Below are 25569 nucleotides of genomic sequence, written 5' to 3'. Positions count from 1 at the left end.
TATTTTATTACATCAGATCTGCCTCAGATCATCAGGCATTAGATCCTGGAGGCTAGGGACCGTTGATGTAAGATTTATGTGTGGAACTAAATTTTCATTTCTCTAAGTTAAATGCCTAGGAGCGCAATTGCTGAGTTATGTGGTAAAGCATATTTTAAGATTTTTAAAAAAAGAAACTGCCAAACTTTTCCAGAGTGGATGTATTATAATGTTACTCTCTGTCTCTGGTGATGGGCTTCTCTGGTGGCCCAGTGGTAAAGAATTCCCTCACCAATGCAGAAGACACAGAAGAAGCAGGTTTGATCCTTGGGTTGAGAAGATTCCACGGAGGAGGAAATGGCAACCCACTCCAGTATTCTTGCCTGGGAAATCCCATGGACAGAGGAACCTGATGGGCTACAGACCATAGGGGTGCAAAAGAGTCAGACACAACTAAGAGACTAAACAGCAATATCATCTCTGGTGACAGTCTTTGCTCTGAGGTCAACTTCATCTGATACTAACTTAGGCTCTCCTGCTTTCAATGAATGCTTACATAATAAAACTTTTTTCACCCTTTTATTTTCAACCTACCTATATCATTATGTTTAAGGAAAGTTTCTTGTAGACAGCCTACAGTTGGGTCATTTTTTAAATCCACTGTATCAATCTCTCTCTTTTGATTGGCTCATTGAGACAATTTACTTGTGATTTGTACGTACCTTGCATATAATTATTAACATGTCAGTGATGAAGTCTATCTTATTATTTGTTCTATGTTCTCTCCGCTTTTTATTTCTGTTTTCTTTATTCTTCCTGTGAGTTTCTTGAACATTTTTTTAAAGAATCCCACTTGTATGTATCTATACTGTTTTGGGGTTTTTTTAAATGCATTTTTATACTGTTTTTGCTATGTGTCTCTACATACACTTTTTAGTGGTCATTCTAGATATTACCTTATATATATATAATTTGGTCTACTCGTATCAATATTCTACCAGTTTGAGAGACATGTAGACAGTTTATCTCCATTTACATTCCATTTCTAGAAGTTCAGCCACTAGGCTGAACTCGGCTGGGATGTTAGGATATGGACACGGAGGTTTCCTGGAGGCTCTTGGCCTGTGGCAGGGTGATAAGATGCCATTTCATAGGGCTCTCACTCTGATCAATGAGGGAGCAAGGGTAGCAGGCAGTGCCAGGTCCCCAGGCAGCCCCCTGGGACATCAGATTTGCAAAACTGGACATCCCTCTTTTTTTGCACAACAATTTCACCACCTTTAACCCTTTACCTCCATTCTCTCTTCTGACTCAGGACCTTCGGGCAAATGTGAGGTTTTTGCTCATGTGTTTACTCTTCCCCTTTGAAAACACTCTCTCCAGTTGCCATTATGACTGTGCTGGTAAGACCAGACCCCAGGGAGGAGGCCAGCTGGTCGGGGGACAGCACTCAGCCCACAGCCGATCCGCTGGTGGTCGAGGGCGCATCTTTTCTGCTCGACTGTGAGTTGCATGAGGGAAGACACCGTGGGTCTCACTCCCCCAGCTGTGAGCCTGAGAGAGGCTTGAGAACCCTCTGTCAAGAAAAGCTCCCCCAGCCAGCCCAAGATGGGGCCCTTGGAAAGGCCTGCTGGCAAAGCTGGCCTTGGCTAGAGCCCGGGAACTTGGATGATAAACCATTCCGATGCTGATATAAAACTTGCCCTCGGCGATAAGAGGGCCTCACTATGTCTACAATGTTTACACAAACAATGGGGTTTATGCTGAGCACCTGTTTCCTTTCCGCGAATCTGTGATTTTAGTACATGCTGGGCAGAGGCTGCCCATGTGAACAGCACTGAGTCCCCGGGGAGCTTCCCTGGCACACATTCCATCGAATTCCTAGAAGAATGAGGGATGTCCCATGTGGTGGCCCCGGGAGGGGATGCTGGAATCCTGTGCTTAATGTCTGTGACATCTCCCCCAGAGCCTCTTCCCTGTGCTGATTTTCCCTGCATCCATCACTGTAATAATCACATCCCTGAGAGTCCTCCCAGTGAATTCCTGAGCCTGGAGGTGGGCATTGGGACCCCTGACGTACTCACAGAGACCAGTGTCAGTCATACAGTTATCCATGCATGGGGCAGAAACTGGGCCCTCCAAGCTCAGGCCAGAGTCAGGAGATACCTGAACTAAGAAAAGCCTGAGAGATGTGACTGAGGGTGGGAACTAAGTTATGAGGTTCCCCCAAAGAATTAACTGCCTTCTGCTCAAATGGCATAGGCTGCCTAAAGACCATCAAGTCCGCGCATGAGTGTGACTGCACGTGGGAGAGTTTTGGGTGGCCGTGAGTGTGCATGTGTATGTGAGTGTGGACGAGATCTCGATGAGGGATATGAGGGCCTGGCAGATTCTACAGCACAAAGCACACAGCACAGTGGCCCCAGGTTCCATCAAGGATCTTTGCACATGCGCATCTACACATCCAGGCATGAGTTATTCCAGAGCTGGTAATGGTTCATCCAGGGTAGAGTGTACACCAAAAAGTCGCAAATGAAACTCTGTGGGAGAAGAAAGAAAACAGTCAGCTTTCAGGGAAATGGTTTTTGAAGATGACAAGAACTTTCTGCCACTGCCCCCCGCCCCTGCTTGGGGAGTCTGGACCCTGAGCTGAGGCTGAGGCCCGACCACGTGGGCGAGGTGGATTCTGCTCACTGGCACATGCTGGGGGTGAGGGAGGAGTCCAGGTCGGCATAGGAATGTCATCCTGGGCTCCCCCACCCGGTCCTCCTGCGCTTCCCTCCCGGGCTCAGAGAGAGAGACCCTCAGGCCTGCCAGCTTGCAGGAGGAACCAGGAGGAGGGCAGAGGTCAGGAGACAAGGAGGTGACTGGACAATCCAGAGGGACCTGGGGGTGCGGACCAAGACAGAACAAGGTCCCCAAGGAAAGTAAAGCCACTTCCACCTGAGGTCCAGGGTGTGGACCAGGTAGGCAAGGGGTCTGGCAGCCCAGAGACCTGGGGCCAGGGTGGTGCCAGCCCGGGGTGCAGAGACACCCAGTTACAGCGCTTCCCTTTTCCCCTCCCGGCCCCGGGTGCCGCCCATGGCATCAGGCAGCCCCGTGGCCGCGTCCCGACTCTGCCCCAGCCACAGGGCTCCTGACACCTATCCACGTTTCCTTGTGCAATATTTACTGCCCCCTTGACTGGAGCCCCTCGTCAGCTGGTTGTCAGCACACACCTTCTTCAGATTCTTCTTGGTCTGAATGGGGCACGAGCGCTTTTTTGTGTTGTTCCTCTTGCACTTGGTCCGGCTAATCTTCACAGTGATCAGGTACTCCACACCCGTCGTCAGCTACCAAGAAGCAAAGTCTGTTACTTTTGACTCCTAGCGTGGCTGATGCTCTCCCAGAGGAGCTGGGACAGGAGAGGAGCTTCAGGAGCCTCTGTCCCTGGTCTGTTCCTGGGGCTCAGCCTCCTCCCTACCTGCCGGAGGATGCCCAGTGCCCCCTGATCACCACCAGGAATGTGCGATGCCCAGTCCTTGCTCTGTACCCGCTCTACTGCTGAAGCCACAGGGGCTTCTTACCTGGCTCCCTCGCATCCTTGGGACAAGGGAGGCAACCTGGCTGCAGTCCCATCATGCACCCAAGTCTGCACTGTGGTCCTCAGAACACGTGGATGGAGCCGCATGGGCTGGGCTAGTCTAGTTCCCGGGCTCTGCCTCTGTCCTCATCTTCCCTCCCTGCTGCCTTGTCTCAAAGTTAGGGGTCAAAGCGGTGAGAAGGCTGGGCACTCTGTGGGGTGGCTCCTGGGAGGACAGCCCCCGAAAACCTCAGGGAAGAGCAGCAGGGGAAGGGGACTGGGGTAGGACCACCACCCTGATCCCGGCATCCCCTGGAAGGATGTCAGAACGTGGGCCTGGTCCAATGTCAGGATTCAGGGCTTGTGGCTCTTCATCTAAGGATCGCTTCAACCAGCTAGCAGGACTGGTGCCAAGAGTTTTCTCACTGACCCTCAGCACACCCTGCACATGTGAAGAAACTAGAACGCTAGCCGCAAAGTTAACTAACGTTTCAGTGCGCTTGTGCCCGCATGCTCAGTCGCTCAGTCGTGTCCAACCCTTTGCGACCCCATGGACTGTAACACCCCAGGCTCCTCTGGCCATAGGATTCTCCAGGCAAGAATACTGAAGTGCGTTGCCATTTCCTTCTCCAGGGGATCTTCTCGACCCAGGGATCGAAGCCAGGTCTCCTGCATTGCAGGCAGATTCTTTTTTCGTGCGTGCAAGCAGATTCTTTACCATCTGAGCCACCAGGGAATCTTCAGTATGTTCAATGTTTTCTTATTCATTGTTAGACTTATTTGTTAAATCATAATAGGAATGATCGTGATGATACAAATGTTTTCACAGGTGCCACTTCACTCTTATTCAGCCCACTTCGAAGGTCAGGAAGCTGAGGCCTGGAGACTCTGGATGTTGCTTGACCAAGACCCCACAATTAGGAGGAGCTGGGTGTCAAACCCAGAAGGGGCACCGGGAGCCCAGCAAAGACAGCCACTGTGTCCCCTCCCTGCCCTCTGTGAGGTACGGATGGAAACAGTCAATGGGCAGCAGGTACAGGACTGCGCAGGGGCCTGGCCCCAGGTCACCCAGCCCCTCAGGGGCACACTCTCTCTGCCCACTAATCTGGCTGAATGATATCAGAAGTTCGCTTATAAACAGTTACTTCACTTACCTGTTAGTGATAGAGGACCAACAGTCCATGGGGTTGCAAAGAGTCGGACAGGACTGAGCGACTTTCACTTTCACTTCACTTTCACCAACTCTGTTACTGGCCTCCTGGAGTTCCAGCTTTATCCCAGAGACCAACGGGGGGGAGAAAAAGGCCAACTTGGGCAGAATTTGGTGAGTGGCTGCCACCTTGTGGCCACATCACCTCAATGTCCTCGGGCCTGTGAGCTGCCGTCACGCAGCAGGAGTGACTCAGGTGGACGGCTGCTGTCCACGCCCGGTGAGGCCCTTCGGGTCACACCAGCACTGCCTGAGGGCCCACCCCAGCCTGGTCTCCATTCCTGCCACCCCTCTCTCTAACCAGAGCCTTGATCTCCAAGTCAGTCATTTTCCCAAATCCAGCAAATCGAACCAAGGTATATTATTGTCTCTGCCCTAACTCATCGAGTTTACTGTCTAACTTTGAGAGCAGGCTGGACCAACAGAAGTGTTTTTTAAACAGCTTCGCTTTCCTCTATTATCCTGATGTATTTCAGAGAAACTCTATATGTAAAACAAAAGGAGAGAGGATGGGTAATTCCAGGTTCTGAAAGGACCCGACTAGAGGCCATCTGTGTCATTCTGGGTTTCTCAAGGACACAGCTACAATCTCCAGATCCAGATTTTCAAGCCCTGGACGTGAATGCTTCTATTTTGCCAAAAGAGAGGAATAATAAAGGCAATGAAACCATCCTTGGTTGCTGTCCCTCTGGCAAATTTCTGAATGAAAGCAATTCTTCCCCCAGAAGAGCAGCTGAGAAGCTCAGGGGCTATTCAAGGGGCTTGGGGTCTAAAGGGCCCCACGGGGCCGGCTCCCAGGAAGGCTTCCCCCACCCCAGCCCTCTCTGGGAGCCACACCTGTGCCGCTCTCACCTGCACCTGGCTGCGGAGCAGCTTGTCCACGCCAAACAGGTAGGAGTCATTGCTGTTGTTATTGTAGTTCTCCAATAAGAAGGTGAGCGTGGCGTTCACGTTCTTTGGGCTCTCGGAATCCTGGAAGCCAGGCCACTGTTGATGCCGACCCAGTGCCAGCGCCAGGGCCGCCAGCAGCAGCAGAGGGTTCCCCCAGCGTCCAGCTCCCATCTCTGTGGTCTCGTCTCCACGGGGCTTTCCAGGTAGGAAGGTGCTAGCCACGTCCGCTCACTTGCTCTCCCCGCCGCCCTCACCAATGCGGGTTTCCACGGGAGATGGCTAGCTGCGTGAAACAGAGAACCGAGACTTTGACCCCTTCTTTCCGGGGCTTGCCCGTGACTTGACCGGAGGACCCACGAGGGACCCGCGGAGGGTCATTCACGTTTCTCACCCCCTAGGTTCCTCTATGACTGAGGCAAGTATGATTTCTAAACGCCTCTCCCTCCCTTCATATCCTACAAGGAGGAAAGCCCCCGGGACAGACCCCGCAGGCAAGAAGAGGTGATGTATCAGACAGAGAAGGGGCTTCCCTGGTGGCTCAGACGGTAAAGAATGTGCCTGCAATGCAGGATACCTGGGTTGGATCCCTGGCTCAGGAAAAGCCCCCTGGAGAAGGGAATAGCTACTCACTCCACTATTCTTGCCTAGAGAATTCTATGGACAGAGGAGCCTGGCAGGCTATAGTTCATGGGGTCACAAAGACTCAGACGTGACCAACTCTTCACTTTCTTTCATCAGATGGAAAAGAGGCTGTCTTTGGGACTGAGGGAAGGTTACAGAGAAGGTGATGCTTGAACTGGGATGCAAGGAATGAGGGCTTGATACATCCCACTTACCTACAGTGGGTTCCAGCTGTCTAGGCTAGCGATCCACTATTTCCTGTGCTTCCCTTTGGCACCGGTTCTCTGCCACCTACTTACCAGCGTTCTGCTGCTGGATCCAACTGTGCCTGCAGGCGCCAGCACTAGCCCTTACCATCTTGCTGTGACCCCAGCAGAGCTTTGTGAGGTAACCCTAGCCTTTCTGTGAGGGAGCAATGAGTGGTGAGCCTTGTTCAGAAATTAAAGCCTGCAGTCCCCCGGAGGTTAGCTGTTACCTGTGCAGGAGAGGAAATTTCCTCTCCACTCTTTGGGTTTCTGTCTGGGCCTAAGAATTAAACTGACAGAAGCCAGATTAACAGGAGAAAGGCTACCAACTTTATGGGCTTTCACAAGTACCTGGGAGCCTCCACAAGAAACTGAAGACCCAGAGAAGTGACCAGAGCAGGGAGCTTTCGTAACTTGTAGACACAGTAAAACTGTGAAGTAGCCAAGACAAAGGGGTTGAGTTCAGGGTACTCCATGGTGAAGGGGTAACAGGTTAGTTTACACAGCCTCCTTCTCTCTGTGTTCCCGTCTCCGGTTACTGGGACAACCTCTGTCCTCATGTGCAGGGAGGGGACGGTTTCACTTGGGACGTTTATCTCCTGCATCAGGAAGGAAGGACCGGTGGGGAGGTCAGAGTAACCTTCCTGCTTCTGCCATTTTCTCAGACTCCTCCAGCTTAAGAGCGTCCGTAGGCCAAGGTGCCATATTTGGGGATAGCTTGTCCTGAACCCCATCACCAGCACCCATAAGCCCATAAGAGCTCCCTGTGTTTAAAACACCCATCGGAGTGGGATCCTGCATGGCATTCTGCTCCAGACAAAGAACGCTAGTGGGACAATTATGAAATGTGAATAAAGTCTGTAGACTAATAGCATAAAACTCTTGACACGAATAACGAATAACCCATCTATAACGGGGATAGAAAAGGGCTTTATTTGAGACAAACTGAGGAGTATAGCCGGAGACACAACAACTCAGATGACTCTGAGGAACTTCTGTGAAGAAGTATGGCTGTCAGCAGTTTTATGTCATATCAGAACAAAGAACATCAAACAAGTCATGGATACATGCCTGCAGGTTTTCAGAAAAACTGGATCAGCAAGTATACAGAGAGTCAGTTCAGCCGTGGCCCTGGGAGAGGAGTCTTATCATCAAGCAGTCCCAGTATCGGCATCCTAGGAAGGGAGGCATTTATCTCTTATCTTCAGATGTTATAAACTTCTGGACAGTCTGCCCTTTTCTTTAGCGATTAAAGCAGATATACAGTGTATGTCTGATGGGCCACAAACAGGCTGTTTTAATTAGCATAAAATTCAACACAACTCATATATAAGCCAGAATGACTAACTCCTACCTCAATATGTGAACATTTCTTCTGTGAATACAAATGTTAACTCTTTGGTTTCCACCGTCGTCCTAGAATTAACACACAGGATGTTAACATGCGGGGATGGGAGAACTTGATGCTATTGTTGTAACCTTTTTGTAAGTCTGAACTGACTTCAAGATAAAGATTAAAACGTTCAAAAATAAATACATAGGATCTTAGTCACTGAGAAACAGCATGATATGGTGAGGGAGACCCAGGTTTGTAATTGGCTCTGCTGGGGTCTTTGCTGGGTTCTAGGGGAGCTGGTTTGTCTCCCCAGCTTCAGATTCTTCATCTACAAGATGAAAACGGGGGAAAAGACTCATCTCAGATTAGCGTGGAGACAATGAAGGGAGGAGCCTGTTCTCAAGCCAGGCAAGAACACCCTCCTCCATGATTCTGCCATGACTGTGAACACACACGCCTATGGCCCATTGGACCCCAAGTGTCCTGGAACCTACGCCACCCTCCAGTGTGAAAGTCTTGCTATACCTGGCAGGGTGTCCTCCCAGACCCCATGGTTTCGTGACTTGTCCAGCCGGGGGAGGCGGCAGCTTTAGAATACTTGAGCCCGGAGAGCAGATGTGCAATCATGAAACAGATATAGAAGGATTCTGAGTGATGTGCGAGAATGATTGGGCCTGACCAGCTCGGCCCACCCCGGACGTCTAGATGTACAGCCACCCTGGATACACCACCAGCCTGTGGACCTGGAGAGGGGAAGGTGATATCCACGGGCTGTGTAAGGAAACCCACAAACATACCAAATAGATCTGCTTAAGAAATGTGGGTCTTGGTGACACCCATAAATTAAGAGAAAATAGGTCTCTGGTAATTTCCATGGAATGAGAGGAAAATATAGACACTGGCTATATCCACAGAATAAAACAAAAAAAAGTTGCTGTGTCTCTTCTTGGACTTGTGGAAGTGTCACTCCAACCCATGCCTCCACCTTGGCCTGGCCTCCCCTGCACCCCTTCGTCTCAAATCTTTCTCTTCTTTCTCTTATGAGAATGTCAGTCTTATATAATCTCATCTTAATCTCCTTTACTTCATTAGCTTGGTATCAGATAAGTCCTCTTTGCAGGTACTAGGGGTCAGGACCTGGCCATGTATTTGGGGGAACACAATTCAACCCCCCGAAACACCCATGAAATAAGAGATTGGGAGCACAGGTGCACATGTACTCATTTCTGCAGCTGCTGTAACACAGTACCACCAACTCAATGGCTTCAAACTGCAGAAGTGTATTCTTTTGCTGTTCTGGAGGCCAGAAGTCTGAAGTCACTTTCCACTGGACCAGAATCAAGGTGCTAGGAGGTTGTCCTCCCCAGAGGCCCCAGGGGAGAGTCTGTCCCCTGGCTTTCCAGCTTCTGGGTGCTGCCAGTATCCTTGGCTCATCACGCCAAGCTCAGCCTCTGTGGTCACATGGACTCCCTGCTTCTGTCTGCCTCCTTCTTATGAGTATGTAGGGGTGGCACTTGGGGCCAGGATGGAAAACCCTGGATGTCTGCCCACCTCAAGATCTGGGACTTCATCACGTGCCATTTCAGACCATGTTCCCAGGTTCCTGGGGTTAGGATGTGGATGTCTTGTGGAGGGGCATTGTTCAGCCTACCACACCATGGTTAGGAGGAAATCAGAGGGCTGATTATATGTATGGAATAAGGGGAGAACAGGGACCCTGGTCAAATGCCAGGAAAGGGAAAAGGAGAATGAACACATCCAAGGAAAAGGAGGAAGTGGGATGAAGTAGGAGACCTCATCAAGCCTATGCCTAAGGGAAAAACAAGAGCCTTGGTCACATCTGTGGAATGAGGAAGTAGCAGCGCTCTAGTTCTTTCTGAGAATAAGGACGAAACAGGGCATGATCGTAGACTAATGGGAACACAGCATCCTGGTCCTGTCCACGGAAAGTGAGGAACAGGGACTGGACGACATCCCTGGGGCAAGACGAGCCAGGCAGCAGTGTTCCATCCACAAATCAGAGGGCTGAGATGGGTTGTTTTCACAGTTGAGGGAGAAGTTGGGGGCTTAGTCATGTCCATGTGATAAGTGGAAAGCAGGGGTGGGCCTGTCCATGGTAGAAGGGGAAACCAGGGCTTGGTGAAGACCATGGAATAGGGGGAAAGGTGGAACAGACAGGCTGTGGGGAAAAGCAACAACTTAATGTCCATAAAATAAGAGGAAATGGGGGCTCATCACGTCCATGAAACATGGTACAACTAGCAGGAGAAAAACAGAGATTCATAAAACCCACAGAAAGGGAAAGCCTGAGGCCTGATTGCTGTGTGTGGTCATGGGACAGTTGGGTGAAAACAGAAGAGACGATACAGCCGTGGCAGGGGAATAAGGGGGAATCTGAAGCCTGGGCAAGTCCACAAGGTCAGAGGAAAGGGCCTGATCACATCCAGTGACGGAGCCTGCACAGACCACGCTGGGCAAAACCACTGCTCATCGCACTATGGTCTGACTGGATACCTGAAGTGGGGGTGCCTTTGGTCCCCGATGTGGAGCGGGTCACGGGGTAGGGGGAGTCATGTGGCTGGTGAGAGCTGAAGCCCTAGGGTGCCCGGCAGGTTCCAGGACAGGCTGTTCGGGAGCAGGCAGGCAGGTAGAGGGCACCCTTGCCTGGCCAGGCTGGGTGCAGACCCGGGACGGCGGTTGGTCTGGTCTCACCGTGGGGCCTGGGCCACTGTGAGGGGGACACCGCCCATCAGGAGCCAAATGTCAAGGTGGGGAGGCCTCACCGCTGTTGCTTGGCCATTGCTTCACCTTCTGAGTATGTAAAGTCAGTTTCATAGTAAAACAGCTTGGAAGATTGTGAATGTTGAATAATAAAAGGTACAGAAGTGCCGGCACAGTGCCTGGGGCTGTTTGCACAAGAAGGAGGTAAGGCAGGTGGAATGGCCCTGGGCTGCCGACCATCCCTTCCCTCCATCCCTCTGGAATGACTGGCCATGGGTCATGGGACATGGGTCACAGTGTCACACTCTCCTAGCAACCTGCATTGCTCCCGAGCCTCCCCTCCTCACTTTGGGGGAACAAATGAGCCCCTCCAAACAACAGGCTGGCCCCCTCTGGGTTCTGCTTTCCACCATGTTCTTGTTTGGTTTGTGTTTGTGTTTGATAAGCTCCTCCTTGTCCTCTGAACAGTCCTGCTCTGGCCTGGCTGCTGACCTGGACAGAACCCAGGCAGGAAGCCAATCGATTTGCAGTTCGTCCTGCTGCCAGAAGTCCTTCAGAGCAAGCCCAGCAAGAAGCAGCCCGGGGTGGATGAATGCCTGCCCAGAATGCTCCCAGTGGAGGCCATAGCAGGTGCTGCCGGCCGCCAGCGGCTGCCCTGGTCCCTGAGCTGAGGCAGAAGGATGTGGCTGACCCTGACTAGAGGCTTGCTGGTCCCCCAAGTGCAGGCCAGCAGCAGAGCGACATTGGCCCAGGGGGCAGTTGCTCTTTCCAGACTAAGACACCTAGGGGCTCAGGAGGTCAGAGGTCACGGGGCCAGGCGTTTTGTCTCCATGGGACTTCTGCCCGGGGTGGTGGGTTTTTCACACGCCATTGTCCTCATGCAACCTTTCTACAGATGGTGTCCATAATCCTATGATGTTGGTTTATCAGCTCCTAAGCAGGCTATAGTGAAGGACAGGGAAGCCTGGCGTGCTGCAGTTCACGGGGTTACAAAGAGTCGACCACGAGTTAGCGACTGAACAACACCAACAAAGCAGGCTAAGTCACTTAAATAGTGGTTAAGACCCATCCTAAAAACAAAGAAAGGGCACCCAGGCCCTGAAGGCCTCTGGCTGCGGTCACCTGGTTTTCTGTGAACATACCTCCATTCTCTCCAGGCAAACAGCAGCAAAAGCTGAAGAGGATCCAGACTTTGCTGCTGTAACCTTCAAGTCTTCAAGTCCTTTGCCTGTGTTTTCTATTTGGTTGTCGGTATTCCACTGATTTGTAGAATTTCTTTATCCTTAATAACAATGATTTGTGGGTAGGTGTGCTGCAAATATCCTTTTCTGGGTTGTGGTTTCCTCTTTCTGTTTGAGCTATGCTAAGTTGGTAAAAATGCATCTTTATTATTAATGGTGTGTGTGTGTTAGTTGCTTAGTCGTGTCCGACTCTTTGTGACACCACAGACTGTAGCCGGCCACGCTTCTCTGTCCATGGGATTCTCCAGTAAAGAATACTGGAATGGATTGCCATTCCCTTCTCCAGAGAGTCTTCCCCATCCAGGGATCGAACTCTGGTCTCCTGCATTGCAGGCAGATTCTTTCCCATTTGAGCTATAGGGAAGTCCTTAATGGAGTGAATGTATCCACTTTTTCTCTTATGGTTTGCAGTTTTGATGTCTATTTAGGAAATTAAGGTCATAAAGCTATTTTCCTGTATTTTCACTTAAAGCTTCTTAAAGTTTTAAAGCTTAGCATTTCATATTTATGCCCATAACCATCAAGATTTTCTTTTTTTTTTTTGCATGGTGTGTATATGAATGTTTGTTTAGGATTTTTGTATCCATGTTCATAAGTGAGACTGGCTCCAAATTGTCCTTTCTCACACTGACCTTTTCTGGTCTGGGTTTCAAGGTTATACGGGCTTCAGACAACGACCCAGGGAACATGTCTATCTGGGTCCCTGCAGGACACACTAGCAATTGGAGGGATTACTTACAGGGATACCTGCAATGGTGTGGGCAAGGAGCCCAGGGCACAGGACTGTCATTTCCTGCAGCATGATAGGAGCCCCAGATGGTCACCTGACCAGGAGACCAAGGAAAACTGCCATGATGTTTCTTACCTTCTGCCTTCCACCTCTGGCTGGGCACCTTTTGGCCAAACGCAACAGTAAGTCAGAGGTCATGGCCCCATGGATGCAGTCCGTACAGGTCAGCACTGCAGAGCAGACAGCATCATGAGGCGGCTGGTGAGTGGGGCTGGGGGCAAGGTGGTCTGACATGGAGAGATTTCCCTGCTTTCATTCTCGGGAAGAGTTGCTAGATTTTTTATTCTTTTTTTGTCCATTTCTTTTTGGGAATGGGAAAAAGAGATTCCCTGACCTGACTTCATTGTCAGATACCCTCCCGAAGTGGTCGATTCTCACCATTAGAGGTAGTTCTGTAAAGTCAATAGAGATCCTGAATTAACAAAGACTGAACCATCGCCCCGCCCCACCTTTCAACCCCCAGGGAAATGCAGGTTTGCTTCCCATGTTGGTCACCCATCAGTATGTAACCTTCTTGCACACAACATATTTCATTTGATTTGACATCTTGGCGACTTGTTAACATGGACTCACAGCCCACAGCCCCACAAATCATGCCTGAACGAAACTTATCCGACACATGTGTTTTCTCTGGAGGGCACAGTCCAGCCTTCTCCCCTGAAGACACTAGAAAGCACTTCAGCATGGTGCTTGGGGGACAGTTAAAATAGTGAAATCACCAAAGAAAGTACAAAGTGGGGAAAACACTAAATAGACAACGAGAAGGACATTGATTTGTAACAAGAGAGCAGTGTGGTCTTGTCCTTGTGAGCGTCGGGCATGCCAAGGTCTCCTGCTCTGGCTATGTCCACAAATGACTGCAAAAGTGCCCTGGTATTGATTTGGTTTCAAATAGATGTTAGAGAGTAGGCACAGCGGCAAGTACAGAATCCGTGGACAACAAGCATCACACATGTTTCCTGATCCTGTCACCCGTGCAGGGCGTGGAGGGGAAGAGACCCCATACCCTAGAGCAGCCAGGTCCATGTGATTGCTTCTGGGAAAGCCTTTCTTGCATCTTGGGATGGACTTGAGTATTTTGGTAATAGCCAAATGTGACAAAACTCAAATGTGTTACATTCGGTGATGAACTGGATGCTTTAGAATAGTAGTGTTCTTTTTTTTATTGGCATATAGTTGTTATACAATGTTGTGTCAGTTTCTGCTGTACAACAAAGTCAATGAGCTAGATGTATACATATATCCCCTCCCTCTTGGGCCTCCCTCCCACCCCCTGCATCCCATCCATCTAGGCCATCATAGAGCTCCAAGCTGAGCTCCTTGTGTTATACAGCAGCTTCCTGCTACCTGTTTTACACACAGCAGTGTACATATATCAATCTCAACCTCACAGTTCATCCCACTCCTCACCACTCCATGTCTACCAGTCCATTTCCTACATGTTTCTTAAATACACACTTCCTAGACTCCAGCTCCAGGAGATGCCGACACAGAGAGCTAGGGGGTCAGGGATCGGTATTTCTTGAACATTCTTTGGGAACTGCTTTAATCAACATGCTGATGCTGCCCTTGGAGCTTCTGGGTTGGTCCCGCCACCAAATCCACAGAGGCTGCTCTGCTTCTCAGATGCTCATGTCCACTTTTTGCAGTTTTTCTCTTTACTCCACATTGAGTACTGCCTCTAATTTCCTGCCTCCTCCTTTCCCAATCCTGCTACAAATTAGCTTTTTGAAGTCAGAATGGATGTAGTGAAAGTAAATAAACTCCACTTGAAAATCTAAGGTTTCCTTCTGCCTCTGAAGCGCCTGCACTGTAGGAACTCTGTGACATACGCTTTAGTGACCTTTCTTTCTAGCAGTTTGACCCTGTTTGCCTCGCTCTGTCAAGACAGGCTTCATTTTCTTAGATCTATTTTGTGTGCCACTGCCCACAGTGTACGTATTAATAGTTTGAAGCTGTCACAAGTTCTCCTTTGGCAGTGACTTTCGTAATTGCATCACCACCTCTGCTTTAGTATTCCCAAATGTAAACGGTCTAGACTTTGCATTACAGAATAACTACCTCTGGGACAGGCCGGGAAATCACTGGCACAGGAGAGCGTCTGTCTATGAATACTTCTCCTAGGAGAATAGACGTCGTCCTGGCAGGCAGAACTGTGTCCTAAGAGATCCACTCCACACTGTGGCCAGCATTATGTCAAGAATAAGAGAGCTCAATGGCTCGCGTCCATTGAAAAGAATTCAGTCAAAGAGGATTATGCACAGATCCTATATATGGAAGTCTTCAGTAACCAAGTAAGAAGACAGACATTCACATGGAGACCGAAAACCAACTCTGAATTTGTCTTGGGGCAAATGCTTCTTTCTTAACTGCCTGGCTCTCCAGATAAACGGGTCTTCCCTGGAGCTGAGTGGTGGGCGCGTGACCCTCGCAGGGTCAGGGCCCCTGCTTCCCGTGGCCGCCCTGCATAGTTCGCGGAGTTCGCGTGCGGTCGAGCTTTCCTGCGGGCACCCGGGCACCCGCCGTGTCCTCACCCGCTCCGTTATCCCCTGGCCACAGTCGGTCGTGCTGGGCAGGGACTCTTGATGCAACGGGATGCTGACGTTTCAGGCCGTCTTCCCAGGGCCCTTTTCCATCTCCCGCATCTTCAAAGGCCTAACGCTCTCCTGGTCCGAAGGTCCAACAAAGAGAGTCAGGCACCCGCCTCCAGGCTTCAGCTGCCCGCCGGCTCTGCGCCCTTCAGGAAACGAGAGCGGACGTCTCACAGATTCCCGCGGACCGAGCGCGGCCTGGACTACAACTCCCGAAAGGCCGCGCGCCGCGTCTCTGCGCCCGGCCTCAGCGAGAGGACGGCCGTGGCACCGCCTGGACTACAACTCCCGAGAAGCCGCGCGCCGCGCCTCTGCGCCAGGCAGCTGCGAGAGGACTGGGACGTTTGGGCGGCGCGTCCGGCCTGCTGAGGTTGTGGCGCGGAGCGCGGCCGGCGACATGGACAACGCGGGGAAGGAGAGAGAGGCGGTGCAGCTGATGGCTGAGGCCGAGAAGCGAGTCAAGGCCTCCCACTCCTTCCTCCGAGGGCTGTTTGGGTGAGTGCCGGGCCGCGCGTGCCCCGGGGAGGGTTTCCGTCCCGGCGGTCTCCAGAGCGCCCCGGGAGCCCTGAATCCCCACACACTCTCCAGAAATTCCCCTAGGGCTCCCCGGCACCCCCTGGGGTCCCCAGAACGCCGCAGCCCCCCCCATACCCTCCAGGGATCCCCAAAGCCCCCAGCTTGCCTCCACGGGCCCCCTAGAATCCCTGGAGCACCCCCCACGCCCTCCAGGGATCCCCTAGGATCCCCCAAACCCCCACACCCTTCCAGGGATGGCCCTAGGACCCTCGGAGCCCCCCACCTTGCCTCCAGGGACCCCCTAGAATCCCCGAAGCCCGCCACCTTCCCTCCAGGGACCCCCTAGAATCCCCGGAGCCCCCCACCTTGCTTCCAAGGACCCCCCCAGAGTTTCCGGAGCCCCCCCCACGCACCCACTAGAGCCCTTCAGGACGACCCCAGGACCCCCCACATGCCCTTCCGAGGTCTTCTAGGACCCTCGGGGGGGCCCACCCACCCCCGCCTCCGCCTCCGCGCGGGTGGTGGGTCCCGGGTCCCACTGGCCGAGCACGAGTGTGCGTGGCCTCGCGGCGGCCGCACCGGTTTGTTCTTTCGCCTGGAGTCGGCCCGCCCCTCTCGGGAACCCCGCGTGGGCGTGAGGCTCGGGGGAGAGGCGGGCCCCAGACCCCTGCTCGGGCGCCCGGCCCGCAGTCCGCCGCCCTGTGGCCGCGCGCCTTGCGCCTTGCGCCAAGCGCACGGGTAATAGCCGTGGGGTTAGTGAGGACGTGCTCTCAACCCGGTGCCATTGCTTCGCCGATTGATGTAAGAGTCAGGGTCTCCGGTTAGTTTAGGGATAACGCAGCTCCTCAACGTCTGCGTCTCCTGGAAATCCCGTTCATTTCCTGTAATTCTTCTGCCTCCTCCTAAGGAAGGTCTTAAATTCGGACTTCCCAAAAAGCAGAGACTGCACTGACAGTTCTTGGAAGAATTCTGGGCGGTTGAGTAGGTGAATGATTCAGCTGTTTAGGATGAGAAAGGCAGACGATTCCTGGTGGTTTTCCGTATTTTCTTATGAAAGCGAAAAGCCCTTGGCCAACACCCAGAGCATTTGCAAATTCAGTTTGGAATCTCCTTGTTTTGCCACCTTCGTTATTTGAGTTGTGATATTTTACCAGTGTTGATAATCTCCAGGAAACGCTTAAATGCAGGTTTCATGCGGTGCACTTAGTACAGGATGCAAAGATGCAGGAAGGTAACGGTTCCTGCCTTCAAGAACCTCTCTGGGCATTTATCCCAGGTGGTTTCTAAATTTATCATATGATGTATGGTTTGCAGTATAGCCACGAATTACAAATTTGTACCCCTTTAAAAGTTATGACAGTACATAAGGAACCCTGTCTGATACCTGACCTTAACACCAAGCAGTAACTCCTTTCTCTGGTTCACAAAACAATCACAGTTTATTCCAATAAAATTTAATGTCATAGTATCTCGAGCTGGGAGGTGATCTTAATGGCACAGCATTTCCAGTCCGGATTCGCTTCCCTGGAAGAGAATCTGTAATTGGCAGAGAAAAAAGCGCCTGACAGCACTTGATGCTTCTCAGAGGGATCCTCCCTTCTGGCTCCTTTCGGTGAAGAGGTGTTGCGTTGTTCTTGTGAAATTGGACTGTATCTTGAACCAGTAATCCTAAAAGGATTTTAGAAACGCTTTTTGTCTTTAGAGAAACGCTTTTTTCTTTTTTTGTCATCTTGACTGCTGATCACCTGTTTCGTTGAGGAGCATTGTAGGAAGACTTCATCCTCAGCACTCAGCCTCAGTTTGCATGGAAGTCATTCATTGCGTCTTAGGACTGACTCGGATCCAGCAGGTTGGTGTACTGTCCTTGCTCTGGGGCCAGGGGCAAGTTCCTCAGCCCCTCCATGCCTCAGTTTCCTGTGCTGTAAGATGAGTGTAAGAGAAGTGAGTGAAGGTTCCATGAATATATGCTTGTAAAATGTTTAGTCTTGAAGATGGGGATTATTAATTAACATCTTCATCAGAATATCAGGCCCGGTTGTTTATCAAGGAAGCAGAGAATCAGATAGATCAAGTTGACTTTGCCAGGATTTCAGAGTCAGATTTTTTGGACTGCATCCTTGGGCTTTTAATGAAGTAAAATATCAATATTTGAAAGAGCTTTGCACCACATAAGCGTTATTTATACTGTGGAGGACTGTGTTTTTAGTAATGCTTGTCTCCAGAAAAGCTTGGGGAAGAAGGGTACTCAGAGTTCTTTGAGCTTTAATAGCATTACATAATTATTTGAAGCCAACAGCTAGGTGTAGTTTCTCTGTCAGTGACAATGGGAAGACAGATTCTGTAGCAGTTTCAGGTGTTCAGAACCTTACCTTACATCGGGCATCATTTGTACCTGTCTTCACCCTTCTGGGCTGGGATACATGTGTTAATCCTCCCTGCCCTAGCTCCCTTAGCCAGAGAAATTTCCCCTCTACTTGTTTCCCTTTATTTAAACCACAGTGCAGTCCATCTGCATGTCAGACTCCTTAGTTAACAGCACATACCCACATGAGCATCATCGGTGTCACTGAGCCCACCTGTGTAAGAGCTGACGGTGCTTTACTGGGGGCAGGTGCTTTACTGTTTGGGGCTCTGGTGGCCATTACAGGTGCTCAACCTACTTTACTGCAGATGTTTCACACCTGGGGCTGGTTAACCCAACTGCAGATTAAAACCTGTGTAAGAGTGGGTTCCCTTTGCTAGTGTTGATCCACCTACTGTGCTAGTTTTGTGGCAATGCTGCCTTTCACTGCTCTTCTGTGGCTCTTCCTTTTTTGTTGCTTTCAGTAAAATTAGCCGAAACATGAAGAAATCAGTCATGCATTCTTCTGTACGTAAGGCACAAGTCCAGGCTCACCCGCGAGATGTCTGTGTTCCTTGCCCGCATTTTCCTGCAGGAAAGGACCTGCTGAGCCATCACAAGAAACTGCTGTCATGATGGTCAGTCTTTCTGCTTGACTGGCAGATCAACAGTGATGTGTTCTTGGAGTTGTGGAATTCAGTTAAAACGTAACTCCTTCGCTGACTTAGCTTAGTGTAGCAAAATTGCCACCAAAAGAGCTGTGCTTTGATTTTGTTTCCAAAGATGAGCTATTGAATTTTGTAGTTAACTTCAAATTTTAGTTTACTATCTTAGTGAACTGATAGTTAGCCGACCTAGGTCTGACAGCAAGATGGCTTTGCATTTCTGCAGCCTGTACTGTCTTTGCCGTCCGGTTATAGGAGACCACAGTGGGGAACACTGCCTATGGAAGACAGTGGCTTAAGACTGACTGTGGGAACAGGTTCTGGGTGGTTAACCCTACCTTCCCATGCTCTTGAATGTTCCCCAGGTTCAAAGCTTGTAAAGAGCCATAAATCTGGTAATGTCAAAGTAAATTTAATGAAAGGCCCTATAGGGTTGTGTGCGTGCTCAGTCATGTCTGACTCTCTGTGATCTCCTGGACTGTAGCCCACCAGGCTCCCATGGAATTTTCCAGGCAAGAATATGGGAATGAGTTGCCAGGGGATCTTCCCCACCCAAGGATCAGACTCATGTCTCATGCATTGGCAGGCAGATTCTTTACCACTGCACCATCTGGGAAGTCTCTTATAGATTTGCTCAGAAATAACTGAATCTATATTTCTTAGCTACTTGTGAAAATTGGGAGTATTTCTTAAGCATTGTGGGTCATTAATTATCAGTATTTTTCACTCAGCTTTATTTTGGCAAAAACTGTGTTTAAATTTTGCCAAATTATGATGGGGACATATGATGGCATTTGTAAAGCATTTAGGTCCACCTCAGTTACAGTAGATATTCCGATGCAGATTGAACTTTAAAAAAAAAAATTATTACTAAGCTCAGATTTAGAGACAGGTGGTATAGTGTAAGAAATATATATATTTATTATATTTTTATGTAATAATAGAATAACCTATTATGTATTATGTAATGTATATTATATGTGAGCCATAATAATATGTACACACACTGTGTGTGTGTGTGTGTGTGTAAGAAGGCCAAATACAGATTCTAGTTGACTGGTTTGGTGACCCTGGCCAAGCAAATCGTACTCAGAGCTTCTGTTTGTTTTTTTTTTCAGCTTTCTCATGGGCAGAGGGGAAGAATTTACTTGTCAGAGCTGTAAGGATTGAATGAGGTGCTGCACAGAGCTATATTAAGATCATTTGGTTTTTTGATTTTTAGTGTCAAGTTATTTCATATATCAAATGATAATCACAAGATTGGCCTTTTTCTGCTTGCATTTTTGCAGCGTTCACCATATTCGCTCATTCCTGTGAGCCCTGTGAGGTGCAGAGTCCTTTACCAGCGGTAGGGAGGACCAGCACTTTGATGGCCTGCAGCTCGCGGGTGTAAGGTGCTGGGGGTGTACCTTATTGGTGGCTGTGGCCCAGCACCTCCCTGGGACTTCAGGGGACTCTGGTGAATGCCCTACAGATGCTGATTTGTTTTCTTGTGCTCTTTTGATCAGTTTAAAGAGCAAAGGTAACAAAGTGAAAGGGAGTCCATATTTCTTTCTTCTGTGTTTCCTTCAATACCTGTTCCTTGTAAATGTATCAGCTCCATATGGTAGGAAATGGCAAGGAGTACAGAAGGGTTTCAGTTGAAAAGTAAGAGTTTTCCCTGAATCCTCATGCTCCTAAATCTTACTCAGCAGAGGTAACTGTTTTTAACTTTCCTTTTGATTCTTCTGATGGTTGCTACCATGATTCTAAATAATTTTAGAATACTTCTGCTGCCTCACTTACTAGTTTTAGATACTGTTCGTTGATTCTGCTGAGAATGAAGAAGGTAGCATGGCTTACCTGACAGTGCATCTTCTTCACCTCCTGATTTTCATGATGTCTCAATCTCTAAATACTATCTTTTATATGTAAATAGCATTTAAACTTTATATAATTCTACTTTAAACTTTTTACGGATATTTCCCCATATCTGTGAGTTACAGAGTGACCGTGAAGGTAGTGTTCAAGCTAGGATATTTTTGAGATGCCAAGAAGATGGGTATAAACCAGGAGTGTCCCTGCAACCAGGACAGAGGATCATCCTAGTTATAGGAGACTTTATTAATTCATTTTTATGCTTTCACTTTGAGTTCATTTGATTAGCATATAAAATCAGTAAGACTTTTGTTATCTTAAGAAATTTTGGTGAGTGATAACGTAAGAGTTTGCAATAAGGAGATTTTGTAAGCAGAATTTCAGAATGTTAATCATGTCTGTATTTGAATATTAATAGAACTTATCTTAGGAATGTTAATTAAAATCTTAACAAGTTAATAGATCAGTACTTTATTGGATTAAAATACATGTTTTTCACAGTAAGGAGGTATCTGCCAATTCTGGTTTTAATGGGTGTTTTCATTATGGATTGAATGAAGGACTTATATTTTAAGGCCTTTTCAATAACTGTGAGGTAAGCATGACTTTTTTCCTTTAGTTATTAGTACATTAACCAAGGGATATCCTCATATTGAACTGTCCTGGCATCCCTTGAATAACTCCCTGAATTATAATGTATGATTTTTTTTAATGGGCTGTTGGATACTGTTTTAAATTATTTTATTTCAAGTTCTTTTATTTACAGTGTGTGTATGTGTATAGTCTTTTTCAGATTGAAGTACTGATGTCACAGGGGCCTCATAAAAAGAATTTATAAGTTTTTCTTTTCTTTTCCCCCATGCTCTGGTCTCTGCATTTTTAAATCGAATCCTCTTATGTGAAATCATGTTGGGCTTTTTGGTGTTAATTTCCTTGATACTTCTCTCTTCTTTTTTCCCCTGGAAATGTTTAAACTTCCTGTCTCTACTGAGGTCAGTTTTGGTAAATTGTATTTTTAGGGAAATTATTCGTTTCAACTATGAACATGATTGTACAGGTATCTCTTTGAGATCCTGCTTTTCATTCTCTCGTGTATATGCCCCAAAATGAAATTGCTGGATTATGCAGTAATCCCTTTTTTAATTTTCTGAGGAACTGCCATACTGTTGTCCACAGCGGTTGTACCATTTTACATTCCTACCAACAATGCACACAGATTCTAATTTCTGTACGTGTTTCCTTCCATCGCTTGGTATTGTATAAATAATGCCCATTCTAACAGGTCTGAGGTTATATCTCACTGTGGCTTTGATTTGCATTTCCCTAATTATTAATGACGTTGAGCATCTTTTCATATGCCTATTGGCCATTCATATATGTTCTTTGGAGAAATGTCTATTCAAGTCCTTTGTCCATTTTTTAAAAATTTATTTTTTATTGAAGGGTAGTTGCTTTACAGAATTTTGCTGTTTTCTGTCAAACCTCAACATGAATCAGCCATAGGTATACATATATCCCCTCCCTTTTGAAACTCCCTCCCATCTCCCTCCCCATCCCACCCCTCTAGGTTGATACAGAGCCCCTGTTTGAGTTTCCTGAGGTATACGGCAAATTCCCGTTGGCTATCCATTTTTGAATTGACTTTTTTTTTTGTTATTGAGTTTTAGGAGTTTGCTATATATTCTTGATGTTAATCCCTTATCAGGTATGTGATTTGAGGATATTTTCTCCCATTCTGTATGTTGCCTTTCTACTCTGTGAATAGTGTCTGTGATGCACAGTTTTTTTGTTTGTTTGTTTTCATGAAGTTCAATTTGTCTGTTTTTCTTTTTTAACCTGTGCCTTTAATGTCACATCCAAGATACCACTGACAGATCCAGTGTCATGAAGCTTTTGCTCTGTTTTCTTTTAAGAGTTTTTGCTGTTGTAAGTGTCACATTTAGGTCCTTGACCCATTTTGAGTTAATTTTTTGCATAAGGCTGTGCATAAGGCTGGGGCTTCCCTCATAGCCCATTCAGTAAAGAATCTGCCTGCATGGTGGGAGACCTGGGTTCGATTCCTGGGTGGGGAAGGTTCCATGGAAAAGAAAATGGTAACCCACTCCAGCACTCTTGCCTGGGAAATCCCATGGACAGAGGCACCTAGCGGGCTACATACAGTCCATGGGGTGGCAAGAGTCAGACATGACTTAGCGACTGAACCACTACCACCATAGGTAAGGCTCCAGCTTCATCCTTTGGCAAGTCAGTATTCGATTTTCCCAGCACAGTTTGTTGAAAAGACTGTCTATTCCTTGGTGAATATTTTGACACCTTTGTCAAAAATCGTTTGACCATAAAAGTGCAAAGGTTTGTTCATGGGCTTTCTATTTTAGTCCACTGGTCTGTATGTCTGTCTTTATTGCCAGTAACACATTGTTTTGATTACTATAGCTTTGCAGTAAGTTTCGAAATCAGGAAGTGTGAGCCCTCCAGTTTTGTTCTTCTTTTTCAAGATTATTTTGGCTTTCAGGGTTCCTGTGATTTTTGCTTTATAAAGGTGGCTGCCATGTGTGGGTGCCTAGATGTTCACAACCAGTATACTTTCATTTGATTTGTATCTTTAGTATTATTTGTTTCATTCGATACTTTTGAGCCCAAATTCTATTCCTCTGATGCCAGGGTAGCAGTCTTTGCTTTCTTGTTACTTGTGATTGCCTGATTTGGGGCTGTGTTAGGTAAGAGGATTATCTGACGCCTGTGGCCACGTGGCCTGTGCTGCCCGGCCCCAGGGAGAGGGCAGCTCCCCTCCCTCATTGAGTCCGGGCACAGTGGCCAGCGCTGACTTGGAGGGAAGGAGTGGGAGGAGAAGCTGCAGGGGTCGTCTATGCTCCTGTCACAAGAGGAGTACGCTATACCCCGTGAATCTTCATTGGTACCCTTTGCCTGATTTCCGTACTTGGGAATCGAGTGTTTTGTCTGCCCTGGGAAGCATGCGTTACCTGCCTGTGTGCCAGTCAGTGAGCGTGCTCTACTTACTCCTCTATTCAGAGGGTGTGTGTGTCAGGGGGTTCAGGTATTTGTTAGGTCTCTGTCTGCTTACAGTACGGTTATGTCCCCATAAACCCATTGTAAGTCGAAAATGTGTTAACACACCTCACCTGGCCTACCTTAGAAGAGGTTCAGAGCGCTTCCATTAGCCTACAGTTGGGTGAAACAATCTAGCACAGAGCCTGTTTTATAGTAGAGTGTTGACTGTCTCATATAATTCATGGAATATGGTACTGAACGTGAAGGCAGAGCGGGTGTCTGGTCCAGAATGGTTGTGAGTGTGTCATTGAGGACATGCCTGACTGCGAGCTCAGATGGTGCCCTTGCCAGGCCCATCACGAGAGAGGGTCTACTGCAGACCGCTCACCTGGGGAAGAGTCAACACTGGAAGTGTGCTTTCTCCTGAACGCATGTTACCTTTGCAGCATCTTCTGTCCATACGTTGGTGTGGTTTCCTTGATGACTAGGATTTTGGGGGTGGGTTGGGGTTTGTTGCCACTCCAGTTCTGCCTCCTCTGTTTCCCAAAACCCTGAGTTTGTTTCCACCTCTGCTTTCTTTTGCTAACTGCCAAGCCTCCTCTCTCCTTCCCTCCCCCAGAAGCACATCTTCTGGAGCCTGACACCTCTAGCCAGGCCCCCCTTCCAGGCCCCCATGCCCTCCAGGTTTCACACTTGCCTCCTGGATCCCGCACTGCAGCCCCTCCCTGAAGGGGTGTGGCTGCCTGTGAACTGTGCTTGTGGGACCCTGCTGCACCCCTTCTTGTGTCCAGGTGTCCCCTCCTGATTGCTAGCAGGGGCTGTCTCCTAGCTCTGTTGCGTGCATGCTAAGTTGCTTTAGTTGTGTCCGATTCTGTGTGACCCTATGGACTGTCGCCTGCCAGCCTCCTCTGTCCATGAGATTCTTCAGGCAAGAATACTGGAGTGGGTTGCCATGCCCTCCTCCAGGGGATCTTCCTGACCCAGGGACCGAACCTGCGTCTCTTGTGTCTCCTGCATTATCAGGGGGGCTCTTTACCACTAACGCCACCTGGGAGGCCCCTAGCTCTGCTGGTTCAGGGTTTTTATTGCCCCAGCAATAAATGAAATCTTGTTGACTTCTGACTCAATGGTCTCCAGTCCGTTGGTTGCATCCACTCCTTGTTGATCTGCATAGTTCCAGAAGATACAAGGACGTGGTTTTGTATTTAGGCAGCTACCATTGTCCTATAGGAATCTCAGGTCTCAACGATTAAATTCTGTTTTAAAAAAATAAATTTTTATGAAGATTGAAATTAAATATGAAAGTTTCTCTTGACAAGTCATGTTGTGTGTGAGTCATTTCTGAGTTTATCCAGTAATTCCTATTCTTAGCTTCCTTGTAATGTTCAAGTATCGCGGTTTGTTTTACTAAAAGGTCCAGTCTATACATATCTCCCCTCTGCAGGAAGTGTGACTCCTCATCACGCTTGACCCCTCGTCTGGAGCTATTACCAGATAAAAGTCCCACCAGCTTTCTGTGCTGTACCTGTTCTTGTAACTTTATTTCAAGAAGTTATGCTTAAATGCAAATAGTTTGGTCAGACAGTCCTTAAACGTCTCAGATTGTTTCCTGCATTTGAGAATCTGTGATTCTTTTTTGTTAAATAGAAATAAAGTGAGAGGGTCTCAGAAGGTGGAATCCCAGGGTCCAAGGCAGAGCACGTGGTGGTCGAGGTTGAACCCCCTGCTCGGCTTCTGCCGGTTGCTCTCGGGGTGCTGTGGGTCTGGGGGCTGCTCTTGTTCTTCTTGCGGGCAGAGGGTCAGGAGCTGATGGATACTTGCATTTGTCTGTCGGCAGTCCGACTCCAAAGCCTACCTCTTGGCAGCTACACCTCTTGTTACTGGTTTGTGAAAAAGCAGAGGATTTGAGTCAAGCATTTACAGGCACCGTGAGCCATTGGTGCTCACGGCGCTTGCCTTGCTGTCTCCCCACCCTCACCGTCCATGTGCTCAGT

General features: G+C 48.6%; 2 protein-coding genes and 1 long non-coding RNA gene across 6 annotated transcripts in view; 1 reads left to right on the top strand and 2 right to left on the bottom strand.

Annotated features, from left to right (window-relative positions):
- Positions 1-191: 191 nt before the first annotated feature.
- CSTL1 (cystatin like 1) lies at positions 192-6589 on the bottom strand. The gene is made up of 6 exons (XM_081559197.1): positions 6479-6589; positions 5604-5925; positions 3198-3311; positions 2442-2519; positions 1272-1335; positions 192-396 (listed from the first exon to the last, which is right to left on the bottom strand). Exons 2-5 carry the CDS (start codon positions 5811-5813, stop codon positions 1291-1293), a joined length of 447 nt encoding a protein of 148 aa, XP_081415323.1. The 5' UTR covers positions 5814-5925; positions 6479-6589; the 3' UTR covers positions 192-396; positions 1272-1290.
- A 5743-nt stretch (positions 6590-12332) lies between these two features.
- LOC145532967 (uncharacterized) lies at positions 12333-16217 on the bottom strand. Its single transcript, XR_014073731.1, has 2 exons — positions 15131-16217; positions 12333-12766 (listed from the first exon to the last, which is right to left on the bottom strand). It is a non-coding gene; the product is annotated as an uncharacterized LOC145532967 (long non-coding RNA).
- Positions 15501-25569, top strand: part of NAPB (NSF attachment protein beta) — a 34894-nt gene continuing 24825 nt past the window's right edge. For all 4 annotated transcript variants that reach the window (XM_081559194.1, XM_081559195.1, XM_081559196.1 and 1 more), the window contains exon 1: positions 15501-15682. In XM_081559194.1, coding sequence (XP_081415320.1) covers positions 15585-15682 — 98 coding nt within the window. In that variant the 5' untranslated portion in view covers positions 15501-15584. The remainder of the gene's footprint in view (positions 15683-25569) is intronic.

The sequence above is a fragment of the Giraffa tippelskirchi genome, chromosome 13 (assembly GCF_054371585.1).
Source record: "Giraffa tippelskirchi isolate mGirTip1 chromosome 13, T2T-mGirTip1v1.2.pri, whole genome shotgun sequence".
Lineage (NCBI taxonomy): Eukaryota > Metazoa > Chordata > Mammalia > Artiodactyla > Giraffidae > Giraffa > Giraffa tippelskirchi.
Note: the sequence above shows the minus strand (reverse complement) of the source record. Positions and strands in the feature narration are given on the sequence as shown.